This window comes from Danio aesculapii, chromosome 21, assembly GCF_903798145.1.
Source record: "Danio aesculapii chromosome 21, fDanAes4.1, whole genome shotgun sequence".
In the NCBI taxonomy this organism is placed as follows: domain Eukaryota; kingdom Metazoa; phylum Chordata; class Actinopteri; order Cypriniformes; family Danionidae; genus Danio; species Danio aesculapii.
The window spans coordinates 38046358-38066178 of NC_079455.1; the positions used below are offsets into that span (position 1 = coordinate 38046358).

The window sequence follows — 19821 nt, forward strand, 5'->3', positions numbered from 1 at the left end:
AAAGACTATTGGTGTATGGAAACTTTGTCAGAGCTTGACAGGAACTTCACAGTGCACAGATAATGGACAAGTTTCTTTCTCCATTTCACAAGTGTATGTAAGTGTGATTAAAATTGTTGCCTCCTTGTTTTCTCTAGCTTGCAAATGATGTATTTAATTGTGTTTTGTTACTTGTAACTGCTTGTATTGTATCCGGTTAACTCTTTATATTCTCATATCGCATCTAATGTCACGTTGAAAATGCGACGCATGCCGCTTTGTTTACGGATTTAAATGCGTTTGTGAGCTCGCGTTCCATTGCTGTTTGTCGTTGCTATGGCCACCATCAGCTGTTGAAATTACAGGAGTTTTCTGGGATAAATAACAAAATGGGAGGGTGGCAGGAGAGATGGATCTGAAATACGGGAGACTCCCAGGAAAAACAGGTGTGTTGGCAGGTATGCTCACACATACACTCTGCACTGACTACTTCAATATTGTTGATAAGCCGTGCTGGGCATTTCACTGTGTCTCACGCTGAATGCTGTCGACCAATCGCAAAAGATTGTCATCGGTCCAATCAGCGCTGATTAACTTTACGCTAAGGAGGAGTTCAGAACAAATGAATCTCTGAACGAATCATATGGGAGTCGCTGGAATAATTTTGTAAAAATAAATGTATATTATAAGACAATGAAAGTGTTTTTTGACCTTGCATGCATATCAGCTTGCTGTTGGAGACCCATAAAACCAAAATTTGACCCTTTTTTAATGTATAATAGGGGCTCTTTAAAATGAGCCAAAACAACACAATTCTTAATATTTGTTTTTTTTGGGGGGGAAACTTAATTGTTTTATGTTCAGTCCACCTAAATTTGTAAATATTAAGTTTATGTAATCGATTTGGGTTGCAAATTCGTGATTGGTTCATTTAGATGTTGAGTAAGACGTGTACCTCTTTTTATTGTCTGGTTTCTGCTGTTGTATCTTTTTGTTTTTCTGAGTTTTCTTCTTCTTGTCAGCGTCTGATTCACTGGAGCTCTTCTCTGATTGGCTGGAACTGCTCTTGTTTGAATCCTCGCTGTTTTCCTCGCTCTCAGATCCGCTTTCTGACTCTGCATGTGCGCACAAACAGGTTAAAACGAGTTGCAAAGTTGCAAAAACAAGCTCTTATTTCACATCCAAACCTTCACTGCTGCTGCTGCTGTCTTCACTATTGCTTTCCTCATCCTCCTCTTCTTCTTCCTCCTCATCAGAGTAAAACTTCTCCTTAGATTTACCAGCTTTGGATTTACCAAGTGACGGCGCTCCAGAGTCTTTCACCTGCCACAAAGAACAAAAACATGAAGTAATGCTCATGATACACAGGGCAACTTTTCTGAGCAATGTTGCTTGTCAACTTTGGGAAAAAGCGCCATAAATGGGTAACCAGGTGAGAAATGGGGTAACTAATTAGGGTAATTTTCTTTCCCATTCTTAGTAGAAAAGTAGCCAAGCACAATTGCTTTGCAAAACTGCCTGGTAACATTGCCCAAAGAGTTGCCCTGTGTATCATCAGCATCAGGTTATTATCATTTAAGACCTGATGACATCACCACACTGTGATTTTTAGCTGAAACTGTGGTCTATGTTGATTCATAAAATACAAGCCAACAACTGGTAGCATTTTAAGTAGGGATGCACCGGCCACCAAAAATTATTGTTAAAATAAAAATTATATAAAAATAGGGTTATGCTTTTTTTGGATGCAGAACACACACTTTTTTGGACACGCTATACAATAATATATTTATTTATATTGTGTTTATTTCACTGCGCCATGAATAGGATGGATAGTTTTTGCTGCGTCAAACAAAACACAAGAGTAGAGCCTGTGCAAAAGTTCTAAATAGCTTAAAGGGGACCTATTAGGCCCTATTTTACGAGATTTAAAATAAGTCTGATGTCCCTAGAGTGTGTATGTGAAGTTTCAGCTCAAAATATCACACAAAAAACTTTTGATAACTCTTTGAAACTGCCTCTTTTAGACTTTGATCCAAATTGTGCCATTTTTGTGACTGTCACTTTAAATTCAAATGAGATTGTGCTCTTTTCAAAAGAGGGCGGAGCTATAAATGCCAATGTGCCACCGCAGAAGCAGATTCAAAATGCTAATGGTGGACGGCTGCTTCTCACTCAGGGCTGTCAATCAATGTATTTCTTCAAACTGTTTTATCAAGTGTGATTATAAGAATGTAGAATGAATAAATTTTTACCCTTAGATGCTGGCTGTATTCACACACTGTTACCACACTACTGCTTTTAACCCCTTATAAAGGTGATTTTTGAATATAAGGGCCCCTTTTATACCTCACTCTATTCTATCTGCTTATGCATGTACCACACATGCTCACCGGAAAATCAAAGTCAACTTAAATAATGTGCAGACATAACTTTTATAATTGTACCTGCTTCTGCAATAACGCTAATCATATCACTTTATTCACTGTCATGGAAACAACAGTAAACTGAAGCCTCCTAATTGTTGATGATAGGACAACATTTGGGGAGAAAAAAACAATTTTAACATCTACAATATGAGGGTTCAAAAAAATCTAAATATTGAGAAATGTCACCTTCAAATTTGTCTAAATGAAATGTTTAGCAATGGATATCGCTAGTCAAAATTTTGTAGTTTAACAGTAGAAAATTAGCTTAATATCTTTATGCAATATAGGTTTTTGGCATAAAAGAAAAATCTATAATTTTGACCCATACCATTTTGCCAAAAATATACTTCTGCAACATAAGGCAGGTTTTTTTGTTCAGGATCACAAATGTTGTTATTTTTTGGCTTGTTTTTTTGTTGTTTTTTTAATCAGTGCAATCTAAGATGTTGAGTTACATTTAAAAAGTCTTATGATAATATAATATAAAAATAATAAAAAAAAATAAATAAATAAATAATAATAATAATTATATATATATATATATATATATATATATATATATATATATATATATATATATATATATATATATATATATATATATATATATATATATATATATATATATATATATTCACAACGAATCATTTTGGCATTTTTAATCATTTGAATTTTTGTAATTTTTAATCATTTTAATTTTATCAAAGAAAAAAAAAAGTATACAAAAGCTAGCAAAAGCAAAGTAACACCCATGGCTCTTGATGATACACTATAGTCAAACAATCGGTTTGTGCAAAAAACAGAACATTATTTAAATGATCATGTGAAAGAATTTTAGCGTTAAAACCAGGCAATAATAGAAAAGGATTGTCTTACCGGTTCCACTACCTCCACATTTCTCACGGATTGGTCAGGAGCAGCAGCCGGCCAATCGGAAAGCTCCAGGTACCCGGTGGCCTGTGAATTGAGCGTATGAGAGAGTGTGCCAAGCTGATATCGATCACGATCTGAAAGACAGAGGAAGAAGAGAAAGATTAAGAGCAATATACATGCTGATGTCATCAAACACAGTGTGATGTCATGCTGACTGAGAACCTGTAATACTGGATACCATTTATAAGTAGACTGTTGATTGGGGTTAATGTAAGCTGACATGTACTTGCAAAGTTGCTTATAGTCAGTTAAATGTCTGTTGAAGGAGCAGTAACAACCGATATTAAGCAGACAGTCTACTAATACTCAAACGGACCATAAAAATAAAGTGTGTAAGTAATAAAATAAAATAAAACCAAACCAGACAGAAAAACAGACATCACATAACTTAAAATCAGCAAGAGCACACTGGGAGAATGAGGTGAGGCAAATGAACAAAATGAGCAAGGGTCTGACTAATAGACAAATGAGCACATGGCCATGTGCTAACACAAAAACAAAGCACACAGATAATAAACGACCATGTGAAAGAAACTGAAACAACTGCAAACACATTCCACATACACGCAGGTTTGTTTTAAATAATAACTACGCACCGAACAGAGGCGTTCATTTTAGGCCTATGTAAACTATAAAACGTCTATGTAAACTAATGCAATACTATATGTAAAAAAACTAAATCATTATATACTGTAGTAGCCTATAGCCTATAAAAAAAGGTCAATATTGCCTTGTTGTCTCTCATCTCGCGCAGCATGCTCGCATTGAACTAGCAAGTGACGAAGACAGAGGAAATGAATTAAAATAATATAGGCTAGAATTAAAATAATATAGCCCATTTTGCAGCTTTCTTTTAATTATAGTAGGCCTATATAAAAATAGCTTATATTTTGACAAGGTGTATTGTTTTTTATACTTCAGGAGTATTTTCATATAGCCAATTTTGATGAATTAGCTATAACTTTTCACTGCTTTTTTCTTTTTAATGCTGTTATGCGTGCATTTTATTTCACTCGCATATGCAAGGTGACTGAAATTGAAAAGACCACAGAAAAAATAATGAGCCATTAATAGATTAAAAAGTTTATATATATATATATATATATATATATATATATATATATATATATATATATATATATATATATATATATATATATATATATATATATATAAAATACTGAACTAAACTGAAACTATATTATTGAAATTAATTAATTTACGTCCTGCGGCAAAACTATTTTTATTATAAGTTAAGTGATCTGCTTGAGGTAGGTCAATTAATTTTTATGCTTTTGATGAGGTAGCGTTCAACTTAAAAGGTCTTTAGACCATGCGCCGGACTGTTTCTCAGTGTTTGCTGGTAACACTTTAAAGAGATGTTTAGTTAGGCTTATTTAATTAGTCATTTATTATTTATGTACAATAATTGAGACATAAAATGAGATGGTTAAATGTAATCAACAAAGAAAATGTAAATGAAATGAAAACATAAATGAAAAAGCTTATTTTGTCTGAGTCCTATCACTTTAAAATAAAACACTCTCTCTCTCTCTCTCTCTCTCTCTCTCTCTCTCTCTCTCTCTCTCTCTCTCTCTCTCTCTCTCTCTCTCTCTCTCTCTCTCTCTCTCTCTCTCTCTCTCTCTCTCTCTCTCTCTCTCTCTCTCTCTCTCTCTCTCTCTCTCTCTCTCTCTCTCTCTCTCTATATATATATATATATATATATATATATATATATATATATAATTTATTTATTTAGGTCTACTTATTTGTATGCATGCTTGTACGTTCATTTTAGTTGTCTTTTATTTCTTTAACTTTACTTTCCAAAATGAATCCTCATTCCTCATTTAAAGCTTAACAGATTTTTAATGATTAATGAAGAAATTATAATGCTTTGTTTCATTATTTCACCTTCATTTACAAGTATGAGGGTATTTACAGCTTCTGTATATTTCTGTCAGTTCCACATCACGTCCATTTGTGCCCTGTGGCGGCATAGTCTCATACTGCGGTTAGCCCTAAAAACATGTTCTTACTCCTTTAGAGCGACAGCGGTACAAGACGCGGCGGTAATGCTCATTTTAAAGTGTCACCCACTGCACAAAGACATGAAGAATGTCAGACAAAAGCAAAATATCAAACAAATAAACAGACATGGAGCATGAGCGTCCAAATTCTGACACAAAACCACAGTAGAACGAAGTGCCAGAATCTGAATGCCATGCCCCACACACACGACAAATAACAGACATGAGCACACAGCTCAAGATAACCGTGCATTCAAGAAAACAAAATAAACGAGTGAGTGTCAGAGTTCTGTCACAAAGCTAAAAATTAAACAACCATAAGACAGATCCCTGATAAAGTTAGGGTAATTAGGCAAGTCGTTGTAACAGTGGTTTGTTCTGTAGACAACTGAAAACTAATATTGCTTAAGAGGGCTAATAATATTGACCTTAAAATGGTTAAAAAACAAACAAACAAACTGCTTAATTCTAGCCGAAATAAAACAAATAAGACTTTCTTCAGAAGAAATAATATTATAGGAAATACTGTGAAAATTTCCTTGCTCTGTTAGTCATCATTTGGGAAATATTTAAAAAGAAAACAAAATTCACAGGAGTGCTAATAATTTCAGCTCTGTGTGTGTGTGTGTATATATATATGTGTGTGTAAAATGTATGTGTCAATAATAAATGTACTAAATTTACTATACTCTACCATTATTATAAACTATAAAAATAAAATCAAGATGAATGAAACCTTATGCAGATGCTTAAAAGTTTTGCTACAAGGCTTCTAACTTTTGCCTCCATCTCTGGATATTACTGTAGTTCTTTGTCATAATAAACAAAAAAAAGCAATAACTGTCCTAACAAGGCTTTGGAAGACCTGCTGGGTAATTGACATTAAGCTGGCAGAAATGCCACGGCATTCAGGTCTTCCCGCGTGCCCTTCTCACAGCACACCGGGTTCATCCCATAATTACTATAGCATATGAACACATATTCACTCTGGCTCTGCAAAATATAAACATAAGAAGATAAACGCCACTAAACAGAAGAGCTGAAGCAGGATTATTAAAAATGACAGCAGCAGCTAAATGTCTCGCAAATGATACAGGATAAAATTTACTCCGCATAAATGAAATAAAGGCTAACGGCTGCATGTTTACTAATTTATTTTAATCTACAGTAACCATGGGGACAATCATGAAATTATCGTAATAAAATAAAAGCAGTCCCATCAGAGACAAAACCAGAGACACACATCACAGATTTAAAACCAACATTATTTAAGTAAAAAAAAGAGGAATCTATTAATATTGTGTGTGTGTGTGTGTGTGTGTGTGGTGTGTGTGTGTGTGTGTGTGTGTGTGTGTGTGTGTGTGTGTGTGTGTGTGTGTGTAAGTGTGTGTGTGTGTGTGTGTGTGTGCGTGTGTGTGTGTGTGTGTGTGTGGTGTGTGCGTGTGTGTGTGTGTGTGTGTGTGTCTGTGTGTGTTTGATAAATGTAAATATTTTCTTATAAGTTTATTTCTAGATGCTAAATCAGATGTTTTTGCTATTTTAGATGCCATGGACCCACATATGACTTGCAACTTAAACTGTGAATGTTTTAATATAATTTTTTTTTTTAGTTTTCAACAGTTTTTTAAATATAGTTTTTTGTATAAAGATTTATTCTGTGAAGAAAAAAGTTACATATTCTGTATTATTCATTATAGTATGTATACTGTATGCATGTATTTACTTTTGGCTAATTCATTTAGTAATTGTAAGAATTATTTTATGATCATTCTTTTTATTCCATAGTTCTAAAACCCCAATTCAGAAAAAGTTGGGACAGTATGGAAAACGCAAATAAAAAAAGAAAGTAGTGATGTAATTTTACTTGCATTTCATTGCAGACAATACAACAAACATTATTTAATGTGTTCCTCATAATTTGTATTGTTTTTTTTTTTTATTCAAACTCAAACACGTATTCCAATTTTGGTTCTTACAACACTTTCAAAAAAAGTTGGAGCAATAAAGCATTTACCACTTTGTAATGTTGAAAAGATGCTTAGGGACTGAAGACACCAAGTGATGAAGTGTTTCAGGTGTCATTTGTCTCATTCTTCTTGCAAACAAGTCTTCAGCTGCGGTCACACTGAACCTTTCTTCTCATAGACTTCCATTCATACGCATGCGAATGTGTCAGACCGGAAACGCACGGTCATTCGTCCAGTTTCGCAGGTTGCTGTGGTGCAAAGTTCAAGCTTGGTGAAATCTGACCTGCGAAATCGCATCACTTGACTGCGTGAGACCAATTGAGGATCAAACATGACCTCTCTGGACAGAAATTTATGAGCAATATGGAGCAATTCATGGAGCAATCGCTCGCTTTTTTTAAATGTCTAATCATCTTGTTTAATCCCGCCCCTTTTCGCAGCGCCGTACACAGAATTTTGCACACAAAACTCTAGTGTGACTACAGCTTCATGGTGAGCAACAGTACAGGGTCTTTTTTTCATCGCATTTTGTTTGCCCTTCAAAATGTGCAACACATTCTCTATTGGAGACAGGTCGGGACTGCAGGCAGGCCAGTCAATTACCTGTATCCTCTTCCTCCACAGCCAGGACTTTGTAATGTGTGCAGAATGTGGTTTTGTATTGTCTTGTTGAAATATACATGGGTGTCCCTGGAAAAGAAGGCTCCAAAATCTCTAAGTACTTTTCAGCATTAATGGTGCCACCACAGAAGTGTAAGTTGCCTTTGCCAAGGGCACTGACAAAATGCCATACCATGACAGACCCTGGATTTTGGACTTGTTCATGGTAACAGTCTGGATGATCCTTTTCTTCTATGGTCAGAAGCACACAGCATCTAATTCTCCCAAAAAATACCTGAAATACTGATTCATCTGACCACATGACACGTTTCCACTGTGTGATGGTCCATCTCAGATACCTCAGAGGCCAGAGATGTTGACGACGTTTCTGGACACCGTTACCATAGAGCTTCCTTTTGGCACAGTACAGTTTTAACAGGCATTTGTGGATGTAACTACAGATTGTGGTACTTGACAAAGGTTTGCCAAAGTTGTCCTGAGCCCATGTGTTGATATCGCTTATAGATGAATGACGATTCTTGATGCAGTGCCGCTTGAGGGATCAGAGATGACAGTAATTGCACTCTTTGTCCTTTATGCACCAAAACTCAGAATCAGAAATCAGAATCAGAAAGAGCTTTATTGCCAGGTATGTTTACACATACTAGGAATTTGTTTTCGTGACAAAGCTTCTACAGTGCAACAGCATTACAGAGACAGGACAAAAGATTCCTCCAGATTCCTTGAATCTTTTATTTATATTATGCACTGTTGAAGGTGAACGTTCCAAATGTCTTCCTATCTTACTTTGAGGAACATTGTTTTTAAATGTTTCAATAATTTACTCACATATTTGTTGGCAAACTGGCGATCCTCGGCCCATCTTTGCTCCTACAGGACTATATCTTTCTTAGATGCTGCTTTTGTACCAAATTATTATTACAATCACCTGTTTCAAGTCATCATTATTTAACCAAGTTACCTGATTACTAGCCCTAAAATGCTCCTACCCAAACTTTTTTTGAATGTGTTACAGGTCTGAATGACAGGAAAGAATGTAAATTTACAAAGGAAAAGAAGTTGACCAGACAAAACATTAAATATTTTGTGTTCATATTAGGGCTGTGCAATTAATCGAAAATTCAGTTTCGATTTTGGCTTCTAACGATTATGAAAAAACATTCATCTAGATAAACGATTATTGCATCATATACCAGCCCCATCATACACCGCCCCTCCAGTTGTACACATTTGTTGCTCTGCAAAGCTCAGTTTCACGTCAACATTCCTAAAAGCACGTACTGTAATGTAACGTTTGCAGCCGGGATGCGCATAATTCATTGATGTACATTCGAATCAATAATGTTTTAAAAGCGCGAATGAGACCGCATGCTGTTGTGTGTGTGTGCTCTCAGCCTCAGAAACAGAGCAGAGCACAGCACACACATCTAAAGTCATCTTAATGTGAGCGCTTTAATGGTCAAAGAGGCGTCAAAACGCAGTGTTTAGTGATTGTTCATATTAACCCTCATTTGTATAATAAATAAACGACTTGAGAATCAAACGACATGTAAAAGAGAATCTATTAATCAGAACCGCACTGTTCTTAAAGTGACAGCGTGCAATATTCCTGCTGCCGTCTGTTTTTATCATTAATCAAACAACCAAAGGAGAAAATCCCTCACTGCTCTTGACTGAAGGACTTTTGTAGCTAGTTTTTTTTCTTACAGTGAAGATGCTTAAAGCACAGTTTGTTTCATATTTTTATTCTATTGTATTTATATTTCCCTTCCTCATTTACAAGGAGGAACATAACTGTGCATATATACAGTTGAAGTCAGAATTATTAGCCCTCCTGAACTACTAGCGACCCTTTTCCCCCAATTTCTGTTTAATGGATAGAAGATTTTTTAACACATTTCTAAACATAACAGTTTTAATAACTAATTTCTAATTACTGATTTCTTTTATCTTTGCTATGATGACAGCACATAATATTTTACTAGATATTTTTCAAAATAAAAGCATTCAGATTAAAGTGTGATTCAAAGTCTTAATTAGGGTAATTAGCAAGTAATTGTATAACAGTAGTTTCTTCTGCAGACATTCAAAAAAATATACAGCTTAAGGGGGCTAATAATATTAACCTTAAAATAGGTTTCCTATTTAACCTGCTTTTATTCTAGATAAATAAAACAAATAAGCATTTATCTAGAAGAAAAAATATTATAGGAAATACTGTGAAAAATTCCTTGTTCTGTTAAACATAATTTGGGAAATATTTATAAAAAAAAAAATAATAATTAAAAAATAATTAAAAAATAAAATAAAAATAATACTAAAAAATAATAATAATAAAAAATAAAATTAAATAAATAAATTAAATTAAAAAAATAATAATAATAAAATTAAAAAATATAAAAAATAAATAAATAAATAAAATAAAAATCACAGGAGGGCGAATAATTTTGACTCCAACTGATAATCGTTTTGAATAATCGTGATTACAATTATGACCAAAATAATCCTGATTATGATTTTTTCCATATTTGAGCAGCCCTAGTATTATTACAGACATATTGTCTGCAATAAAATAAAGTCAAAGTAAATTTAGAAATTACTTCTTTCTTTTTTATTTGCGCTTTCCATTTTGTCCCAACATTTTCTGATTTGAGGCTGTACTTTTGAATACAATTTTTAAAAATATTTGTTTTAAAAAATTAGTTTTTTGTATTTGGCTTTTTGGATATTTATTCTGGGTTTTTTTTACTACTATTTGAATGTTTTCAACATTGCCACAGATCCACAACAAAGCTTTGCATATATAATAAAAACATTTTGTGTAATATTGTAATTATTATATGTTCAAACAAGCAAGAAAATTGCTCCTGAAATTAATTTGAGAATTTTTTCCATGGCATGTTTGACCAGTACGCAGTTACAAAACACTACAGCTTGTCATCTAAAGCTGAAAATTTTACAGGTCACCTTTATGACAGAAAGCAGGTTATGATGTCACAACTTGCATCTTTTCATAACTTAAAAAAACCCTCACAAACAAAGACATGTCGCTTTGAGTTTCATCTCACAGAAGCATAATCAGGCTTTACAAACTTTATTACCTCCTATTAAGAGCGGGACACGCTTTAGCAAGCAGCGAGAGCGATACTCAGCACAACAAAAATTACCCTCAGCGACAGCCGGCATCAATCACACGCAGCTCATTCTAGTGCTAAAAAACCCCAAACCATCCATCCATCCATCCATACAGGAGCAAATGAGGAACACACTCTTCCTGCTTAAACTGCTGCTTAATTGCAGGTGAAGTGTGTGGATGTACAACGAAGAGACATTTGGGCGTCTGAGGGTCGGACAGGTCTCCCAGATTCATCTGTCTGTTATTAAACCGCAGCGAATCCAACAATTCAATTACGCACCAAAGAAACAGAAACATTTAAAGCACAAATGAAATCAAAACTAACCACATGATTTTGTTAGCTCACGTTGCTAGTTAGTTGGTGAACAATTAATCTGTGCAAGTCATTAAGGGAAAAATTAATTTGCCCTTAAAATTTAAATCTGATAATGCGCTTCCTGATTGTGTTCAGTTAAATTCTGAGATTACGTCTCTCTGAGGTATTGGGCGCGACTAACATACTTAACCACGCCCCTCCATATGTTAGTTTTGACAACAAACAGAAACTGTGAGAATGAGGTGTCTGTTAGATTGTAATAACTCTCTCCAAACCCTTTTCCCGATCTTTCTGAATCAAATGCCTACTTTACTACATCCAATAAGCTCGCAGTTGAAAAAACAAGCCACGCCCACTGTTTTCTCATAAATAGTCTGTTTATCTTGGTACTGGAAAATCGCTTATTTATCTAGAAAAAAAAAAAGTCACAATTTTCAGTTCATGTGGACTTTAAGGAAAAATAATAATATTTTTGTGTGCTGTAATTGATCATTACTGGGTCTGAAGTGAACAAATGAAATGAAAGTGTTGTCTTTTTTTCTCGTGCTGAGTTGACTGAGTTTGTCAATAAACATTGAAGTGTTGCTTTACAGAGTGAATGTTTTTTTTCCTCATTTTGACTGGGAGATCACTGCAGCTCTGAGAATGAAGAAAAACACCTAAACAAAGATTTTGGTTAAAAAAAAAGACTACTGAAGCAAAAGTATGATATAGGGATGGGTCATGTGATATAGGGATGGGTGATGGGTAGGACCAGACGGAATCTGCAGACATTTTTTGCTATTTCTGCGCAGATTTTTTTTTTAAATCTGCGGATTTATGCAGAATGATTTTGGGAGTATCAAAACTAAAACCTTAATATGTTAAATAAAAAAGAAATACCTTTTAAACTTTTATTTAATGTTTACAGTGCATATCAAATTAGAAGTGAATTTGGTAAACAAAGCAAGTCTCTTATATAATTTATCTACTAAAAGACAGAAAATATTACTTTACACACTGTATTGTAAATAAATCATATTTTCATGTTAGACAACAATATTACTTTAATTAATTTAAAAACTGAATAAATCTAAATGTACACATGTTTATACAAGTAAATATACAGAATCAATGATGGGCTAAAAATCTGCGGAAACTTGCAGAATTCGGTGCGCGCAGATTCTGTGTGGGCCTAGTGATGGGAAATTGAAATACTCTTTTCCATACTTCCATTTTTGAACCCATTCAGCTGATCTCTGGGTCTGGCAGGAGCCCTTTTAGCTTAGCTCAGCCTAGATCATTGAATCAGATTAGACTATTAGCATCTCACTCAAAAATGAGAGTTCCAAAGTGTTTCGATAATTTTCCCATTTTAATTTTGACATTTATGTTGTAACATTGTGTGCTAAGCCTAAAGAATTTTTTTTTCCCTTATTTTGAGTGGAAGATCACTGCAGCTGAAGAAAAATGCCTCCTAAACAAAGTTTCAGGTCAAGAAAAGACATTAAAATGAATTTAAAATAAATTGAAAGGTATGATATATATCTCACTTTACAATTTCACTTGAGTCAAACAGGTCAGTTTTACCATTTTTAATCCATTCTGCTGCTCTCTGGGTCTTGGTAGGAGAACTTTTAGCTTAGCTTAGCATAGATCATTGAATCAGATTAGACCATTAGCATCTCCCTCAAAATGAGCGTTCCGAAGAGTTCAGATCATTTTTCTAATTAATTCTGACTCTTATCTTGTAACTTCATGTACTAAGCCCAAAGAAAAATGTTTTTATTTCCTAATTTTGACTGGAAGATCACTTCAGCTCTGAAAATGAAGGAGAACACCCCCTAAATAAAGATTATGGTCAAGAAAAGACATTAAATTTAATTTAAAATAAAGAAAAATGTATGATATAGGGATGGGCGATATGGACTTAATGAATTGCTCCATATTTTATATATCCATATGCCCATCCCTATATCATACATTTGCTTTATTTTAAATTAAATTTAATGTCTTTTCTTGACCATAATCTTTGTAATAGATAAATAAACGGTAAATTTAAGGAAAATTAGGGAAAATATGGTCAATTTATCGGGTCTATTTCCAGGCCCTGCGTAATATGATTGCACCTGCTACAGATATGGCATCAAATTTTCTCGCTAATTATGACAGAATGAGACTATAGTTACTCTCTATATCAGCCTAGAAAATAGCAACTTTTCATCTTCAGCCAGCCTCAGTACACAATGTAACTTCAGAATGGGCAAACCCTAAATAGGAAAATAATCGAAACTCTTTTGTTTTTTTTTGAGAGAGATGCTAATAGTCTAATCCGATTCAATAATGCTAAGCTAAGCTTAAAGTAAATAAAGTATACTTTAACTGGAATGCTAATTGACCAAGCCTTTATAATGGTACTGCATACTATATAACAGTATGATTTCCTCCTTATTCTATGATATAAACTACATCTGGCCACAAAAAGAAGTCATTTCAAACACTCAGCTGATGTTATGAAGCGAATTTATAGAGACAGTATGTCGGTAAATCTCAAACACGCAAAACTGTATTGCACAAATGCAGATGTACTTCATTGCACAGATCAGTTGCAGGTTTTATCATTATTTCCACAATAAGAGCAACTCTTATGAGGATAATGTTTATCTGTATATAGCAAACGATAAAATAGTCACCTATGCTTTTAGTACGATAATATAATAAAACAATATCTAATATTATCTCTCTTTGTCTCATATAATCCAGCTAACAGGACACATGCACCTCCCAGATTCCTCAGTCCATCATCAAATTAGAGAAAATCCACCAATTCAATTCCACCCCAGAAAAACAGAAGGCGTAGCCTCCAGATTCATGCTGCTTATCAGGAGAGAACCGTCTGAGGTAAAAAATAACGGTGATGGGGTGTGGAGTATTTCTGCGTGCTGTATTGATATTTACGGGCCTGCGGGGAAGAAAGAATCCCCATGACAGTGTTGTGTTTCAGCTCATGCCCTGCTGGAACGGAGAGATGTGATGAAATAAGAGAAAAGTGAGAGAAATCGATGTCAGCAGAACTCTTGAGTTCGCGGTAGTGTAATTTAGAAACAGAGCATGATGGTAAACTGAATCTGGTTATTTCACTGTTTTGTTATGCACCGAATGGCATTTTCCACTGTATAATATAGATTGGAACGCTTTGGTATTGCTCACATTTTGGGGGAGCAAAATGTTCTGAGCTGTTTATGTTTATGTTCTGAGCTGTACCAATGCTAAAATGTGGATCACTGAATGGCCAGAGAGAACCTGTGTTACTAAATTTGAGACATAAGACATCAAATCAAAGTCTAGTGAATACATACAGTGGGGGGAAATAAGTATTTAACACGTCATGGTTTTTTCCTGGGAATAATATTTCTAAAGGAGCTGTTGACATGGAATCATTGTAAAAAATCTGATTTTGGTAAAAACCCAAACAATACAAATATGAAAATAAAACAAATAAAAAAACTGACAAAAATGAGTTATGTGTAATAACATTGAAATAACAGACGGAGAAAGTACTTGTCACGGATTGGTCAGGCTCTCACGATCCCCACTCACGAAGATCACCATCACCTGACTTCTAATGAGCACACAGCTGCATCACATTCACGAGCACCAGATAAAAGCACAGCACTCCAGTCGCTCATTGTCCGGGCTCGTCTCGACGAAAGCGGACAACTGAGCGACCACTCAGCGTAGTCATCCTCAGCTAAACAAACGATTTACTTACCTGTTCTCTTTGTATTCCTCCCTAGTCTTCCTGGTCCTCCCGTATCGTCCTGTCTTCCAGTCCTTCCAAGTCTGTGTCATCCTCTGTCAGCTGTATCTGGTGTGTGCTGTCCATCCTCGTGTATTCCTGTTACCCAGCCACGGAGGAGAAGACCCCAACATCATTCCTGATCCTCCTGGCTATCCTTCATGTGCTCCTTGTTGTCATTCAATAAACACCCTAACGTTTCCTTACCTCTGTCTCCTGTCCGCTTCATAACAGAAGCCCGGACCCATAACGACGACAACATGAGCACCCCCGATCACTTTCAAGAGCTGGTGGACCAGTTGAAGCGGATTCTACAGCCACCAGCTCCACTTTCCAACGCACCACCAGCACCGAGCACTTCCGCCTCCACAGTTTCTTCTTCGGCCCTTCCTTCCAGTCCCATGGCCCGACCAGCGCCCTACTCAGGCGGAGCGGGGGAGTGCAATGGTTTTCTGTTACAATGTTCCCTCATATTCGAAATGCAACCTTCTCTATATCCCACAGATAAGTCAAAGATCGCCTACATCGTATCTCTACTCTCTGGACCTGCACTTAAATGGGCTGAGACGATCTGGAACCAAGCCGGGCCGGTCATGAATTCCATCACTACCTTCACGGAGTATTTCAAAGAGGTGTTTGGACGTTCTGATGGGGAAGTAGCCGCTGGAGAGCAGCTGTATCATCTAAAGCAAGGTACTCTATCTACACAGGAATATGCTCTCCGGTTTCGCACTCTAGCAGCTGCAAGTGGATGGAATGAGAGATCGTTGTTGACCACGTACCGGCTCGGCTTGGAACCCACTCTCCGAATCCAACTGGCCACATTAGATGATACAATGGGTCTGGAGAGATTCATCCAACATTCTCTCCGATGTTCCGATCGTCTTCGTTCCTATCAACAGGACACCATCACCCCCTCGTCTGCACTCCTCCAATCGCCTGAGTCAACAGCCTCTCCAGAACCAGAACCCATGATAATAGAGTCTGGAAGACTGACATCAGCGGAACGACAGAGGAGGCTGACCCGGGGTCTGTGTCTATACTGCGGTGTCAGTGGACACACCCGTATGGAGTGTCCCCTTCGTCCCATTCGGACTTCAGTGAGTGTATTCAGTACGAATATTGAACAATGTAAACCACTTACTACCACCGTACAAATAACTACTGCCTCTATTTCTCTCCTTGTCACAGCCCTCATCGACTCCGGGTCAGCAGGGAACTTCATCTCCCAATCCCTCTGTCGTCAACTCCACCTCCGTACTGAGGCGTCCTCGCATATATACCAGATACAACCGATAACCCAGTGCACTCGATCTTCGACCCGTATCCATCGACAATGCGAAGACATCCTTCTTCAAGTGGGGGTGTTACATCAAGAGAGGATTCAATTTCTGGTTCTGGAGGGTGCAAATATGGACATCATTCTAGGGCGCCCGTGGCTGGTGAAGCACGATCCCATCATCTCTTGGGGCACAGGAGAGATAAAGAAATGGGGATCTGGATGTACGCCTGCCTGTTTTCCAAATCTCCCTCTTCAAGGTCGGAACCCCATTTCTTTGTTTGCAACATCGGTCGAGAGCCCTCCTGAGAAGCAGTCTATCCACATTCCTAAGGAGTACAGCTCCTTTCATGATGTCTTCTGCCCCAAGAGAGCTTCCCAGCTACCGCCGCATCGGCCATGGGACTGCGCGATCGACCTAGTTCCAGATGCCCAGTTGCCAAGAGGTAGGATCTACCCGCTCTCGCTTCCAGAGAATCAGGCAATGGAAGATTACATAAGGGAGGCTCTGAGTCAGGGGTACATACGTCACTCAAAATCACCAGCCGCCTCAAGCTTCTTCTTTGTGGCCAAGAAGGACGGAGGGCTGCGTCCATGCATCGACTACAGGGTCCTAAATAACGGTACAGTAAAATACCGATATCCCCTTCCTCTGGTACCAGCCGCTTTGGAACAGCTCCGAGAAGCTAAAGTCTTCACTAAATTGGACCTCCGCAGCGCGTATAATCTGATAAGAATACGTGAGGGGGACCAATGGAAGACAGCATTCGTGACCCCTACTGGCCACTATGAATATGAGGTCATGCCTTACGGTCTGGTCAACGCCCCCTCCGTATTCCAAAACTTCATTCATGAAGTCCTCCGGGAGTTTCTTCACCACTGTGTAATAGTGTACATAGATGACATCCTCATATACTCCCGGAGTGAGGCCGAACATCGCCAACACGTTGCGGAGGTCCTACACACATTGAGAGAACATCACCTCTACCTCAAAGCGGAGAAATGCTCATTCCACCAGAAGTCGATTCATTTCCTGGGATACATCATTGACCAAACCGGTATACGTATGGATGGGAAGAAAATTGAGGCTGTTCTATCCTGGTCAGAACCCACTTCCATTAAGGAGCTCCAGAGGTTTCTTGGGTTTGCTAACTTTTATAGACGATTTATCAAGGACTACAGCAGGATTACATCACCTCTCACTAATCTCCTCAAGGGTAAACCCAAAGGACTGGAGTGGACCAAAGAAGCAGCCGCAGCCTTCCGCCTTCTTAAGAAGGAGTTCACAAGGGCCCCACTCCTGACTCATCCTGACCCAAATCTTCCTTTCGTGGTGGAAGTGGACGCATCCACCACCGGCGTCGGGGCAGTATTATCTCAACATCATGATACACCGCCCCGACTGCATCCCTGTGCCTATTTCTCTCGGAAGTTGAGCCCGGCGGAGCAGAATTACAGCATAGGAGACAGGGAGCTTCTAGCAATCAAGCTAGCCTTGGAGGAGTGGCGTCACTGGTTGGAGGGAGCCAAACATCCGTTCCAGGTGATCACAGATCACAAAAACCTCCAGTACATCAAAGAGGCCAAGAGACTATGTCCACGTCAAGCCAGATGGTCACTTTTCTTCTCACGTTTTGATTTCTCCATTTCCTATCGTCCAGGACCCAAGAATCTAAGAGCAGACGCTCTCTCTCGTTTACACGAGCATCACGATCATGAAGAACTCCCAACGAAGATTCTTCCCGAACACATCTCCATTTGTCCGATCACCTGGAACGCTCCTCCAGTCGTTGCCACTCCGGAAGCTCCTGCTCCGCCGGGATGCCCTCCTCATCGGCAGTTCATACCACCTGAACACCGGGTAGATCTGATCCACTCCTTACATACCTCGCTAGGCACTGGACATCCAGGGATCAACAATACTCTCTCGCTAGTATCCCAACGATTCTGGTGGCCAAACATGGCAAGGGATGTGAGGCAATATGTTCAGGGCTGTAAGGACTGTGCCCAATCCAAGAGCCCACGTCATCTACCCGCTGGAAAGCTCCATCCCTTGCCGATTCCGAACCGTCCCTGGTCACACCTAGGAGTGGACTTTATCACTGACCTCCCTTCGTCAGAAGGTAATACCTGTATTCTAGTCATAGTAGATAGATTCTCAAAGTTTGTCAAACTAATCCCTCTGAAAGGTCTTCCCACAGCCTTTGAAACTGCCGACAATATCTTTAATCAAGTCTTCAGGTCATTTGGTATTCCAGAAGATATTGTGTCGGACAGAGGTCCACAGTTCATCTCACGTCTATGGAAAGCCTTCTTCAAGCTCCTAGGTGTGGCCGTCAGCCTCTCTTCTGGATATCATCCCCAAACCAACGGGCAGACAGAGAGGAAGATTCAGGAGGTGGGACGGTTCCTGAGGACCTTCTGCAGTGGTCACCAGAACTCCTGGAGCCAGTATTTGGGCTGGGCAGAATATGCCCAAAATTCACTGCGGCAACCCTCCACCGGACTCACGCCATTCCAGTGCGTCCTGGGCTTCCAACCACCGCTCTTTCCCTGGGATGGCGAACCATCTGATGTCCCCGCAGTGGATCACTGGTTCCGGGAGAGCGAGAGAGTCTGGGACGAGGCTCATCAACATCTGCAGAGGGCAGTCCGTCGAAGCAAGGTAACCGCCGATAGGAGAAGGTCTGAAGAACCCAGATACACACCCGGACAAAAGGTGTGGCTATCCACCCGGGACATACGCATGCGACTGCCCTCTCGCAAGTTAAGTCCCCGATTTGTTGGTCCCTTCACCATCGTGGAACAGGTTAACCCCGTCACCTACAAACTACAATTACCCTCTCACTACCGTATTCACCCTACATTCCACGTATCACTCCTGAAACCCTATCACGATCCTGTTCTTCCCTCCACAGAGCCTGACCACGAAGAGGAACCCCCTCCTCCACTGCTCCTAGAAGAAGGAGCCGTCTACGCAGTGAAGGAGATCTTGCGTTCCCGACGTCGTGGTGGCCAGTTGGAGTACCTGGTGGACTGGGAAGGGTACGGCCCCGAAGAAAGGACATGGGTTCCCAGAGCTGATATTCTCGATCCTAGTCTCATGGTGGAGTTTCATGAGAGCCACCCTGAGTTCCCAGCGCCTAGAGGCAGAGGGAGACCACCACGGCGTCGGAGGTGTCGGCCCTCAGGAGCGGGCCCTGGGGAGGGGGGTACTGTCACGGATTGGTCAGGCTCTCACGATCCCCACTCACGAAGATCACCATCACCTGACTTCTAATGAGCACACAGCTGCATCACATTCACGAGCACCAGATAAAAGCACAGCACTCCAGTCGCTCATTGTCCGGGCT

At 38.6% G+C, this 19821-nt stretch overlaps 1 protein-coding gene across 2 annotated transcripts in view; it reads right to left on the bottom strand.

Annotated features, from left to right (window-relative positions):
- Nucleotides 1-19821, bottom strand: part of ap3b1a (adaptor related protein complex 3 subunit beta 1a) — a 117144-nt gene that overhangs the window by 75577 nt on the left and 21746 nt on the right. For both annotated transcript variants that reach the window (XM_056445931.1, XM_056445930.1), the window contains exons 11-13: nt 3285-3415; nt 1167-1302; nt 935-1094 (exon numbers count right to left, since the gene is read on the bottom strand). In XM_056445931.1, the coding sequence (XP_056301906.1) occupies nt 935-1094; nt 1167-1302; nt 3285-3415 (427 nt within the window). The remainder of the gene's footprint in view (nt 1-934; nt 1095-1166; nt 1303-3284; nt 3416-19821) is intronic.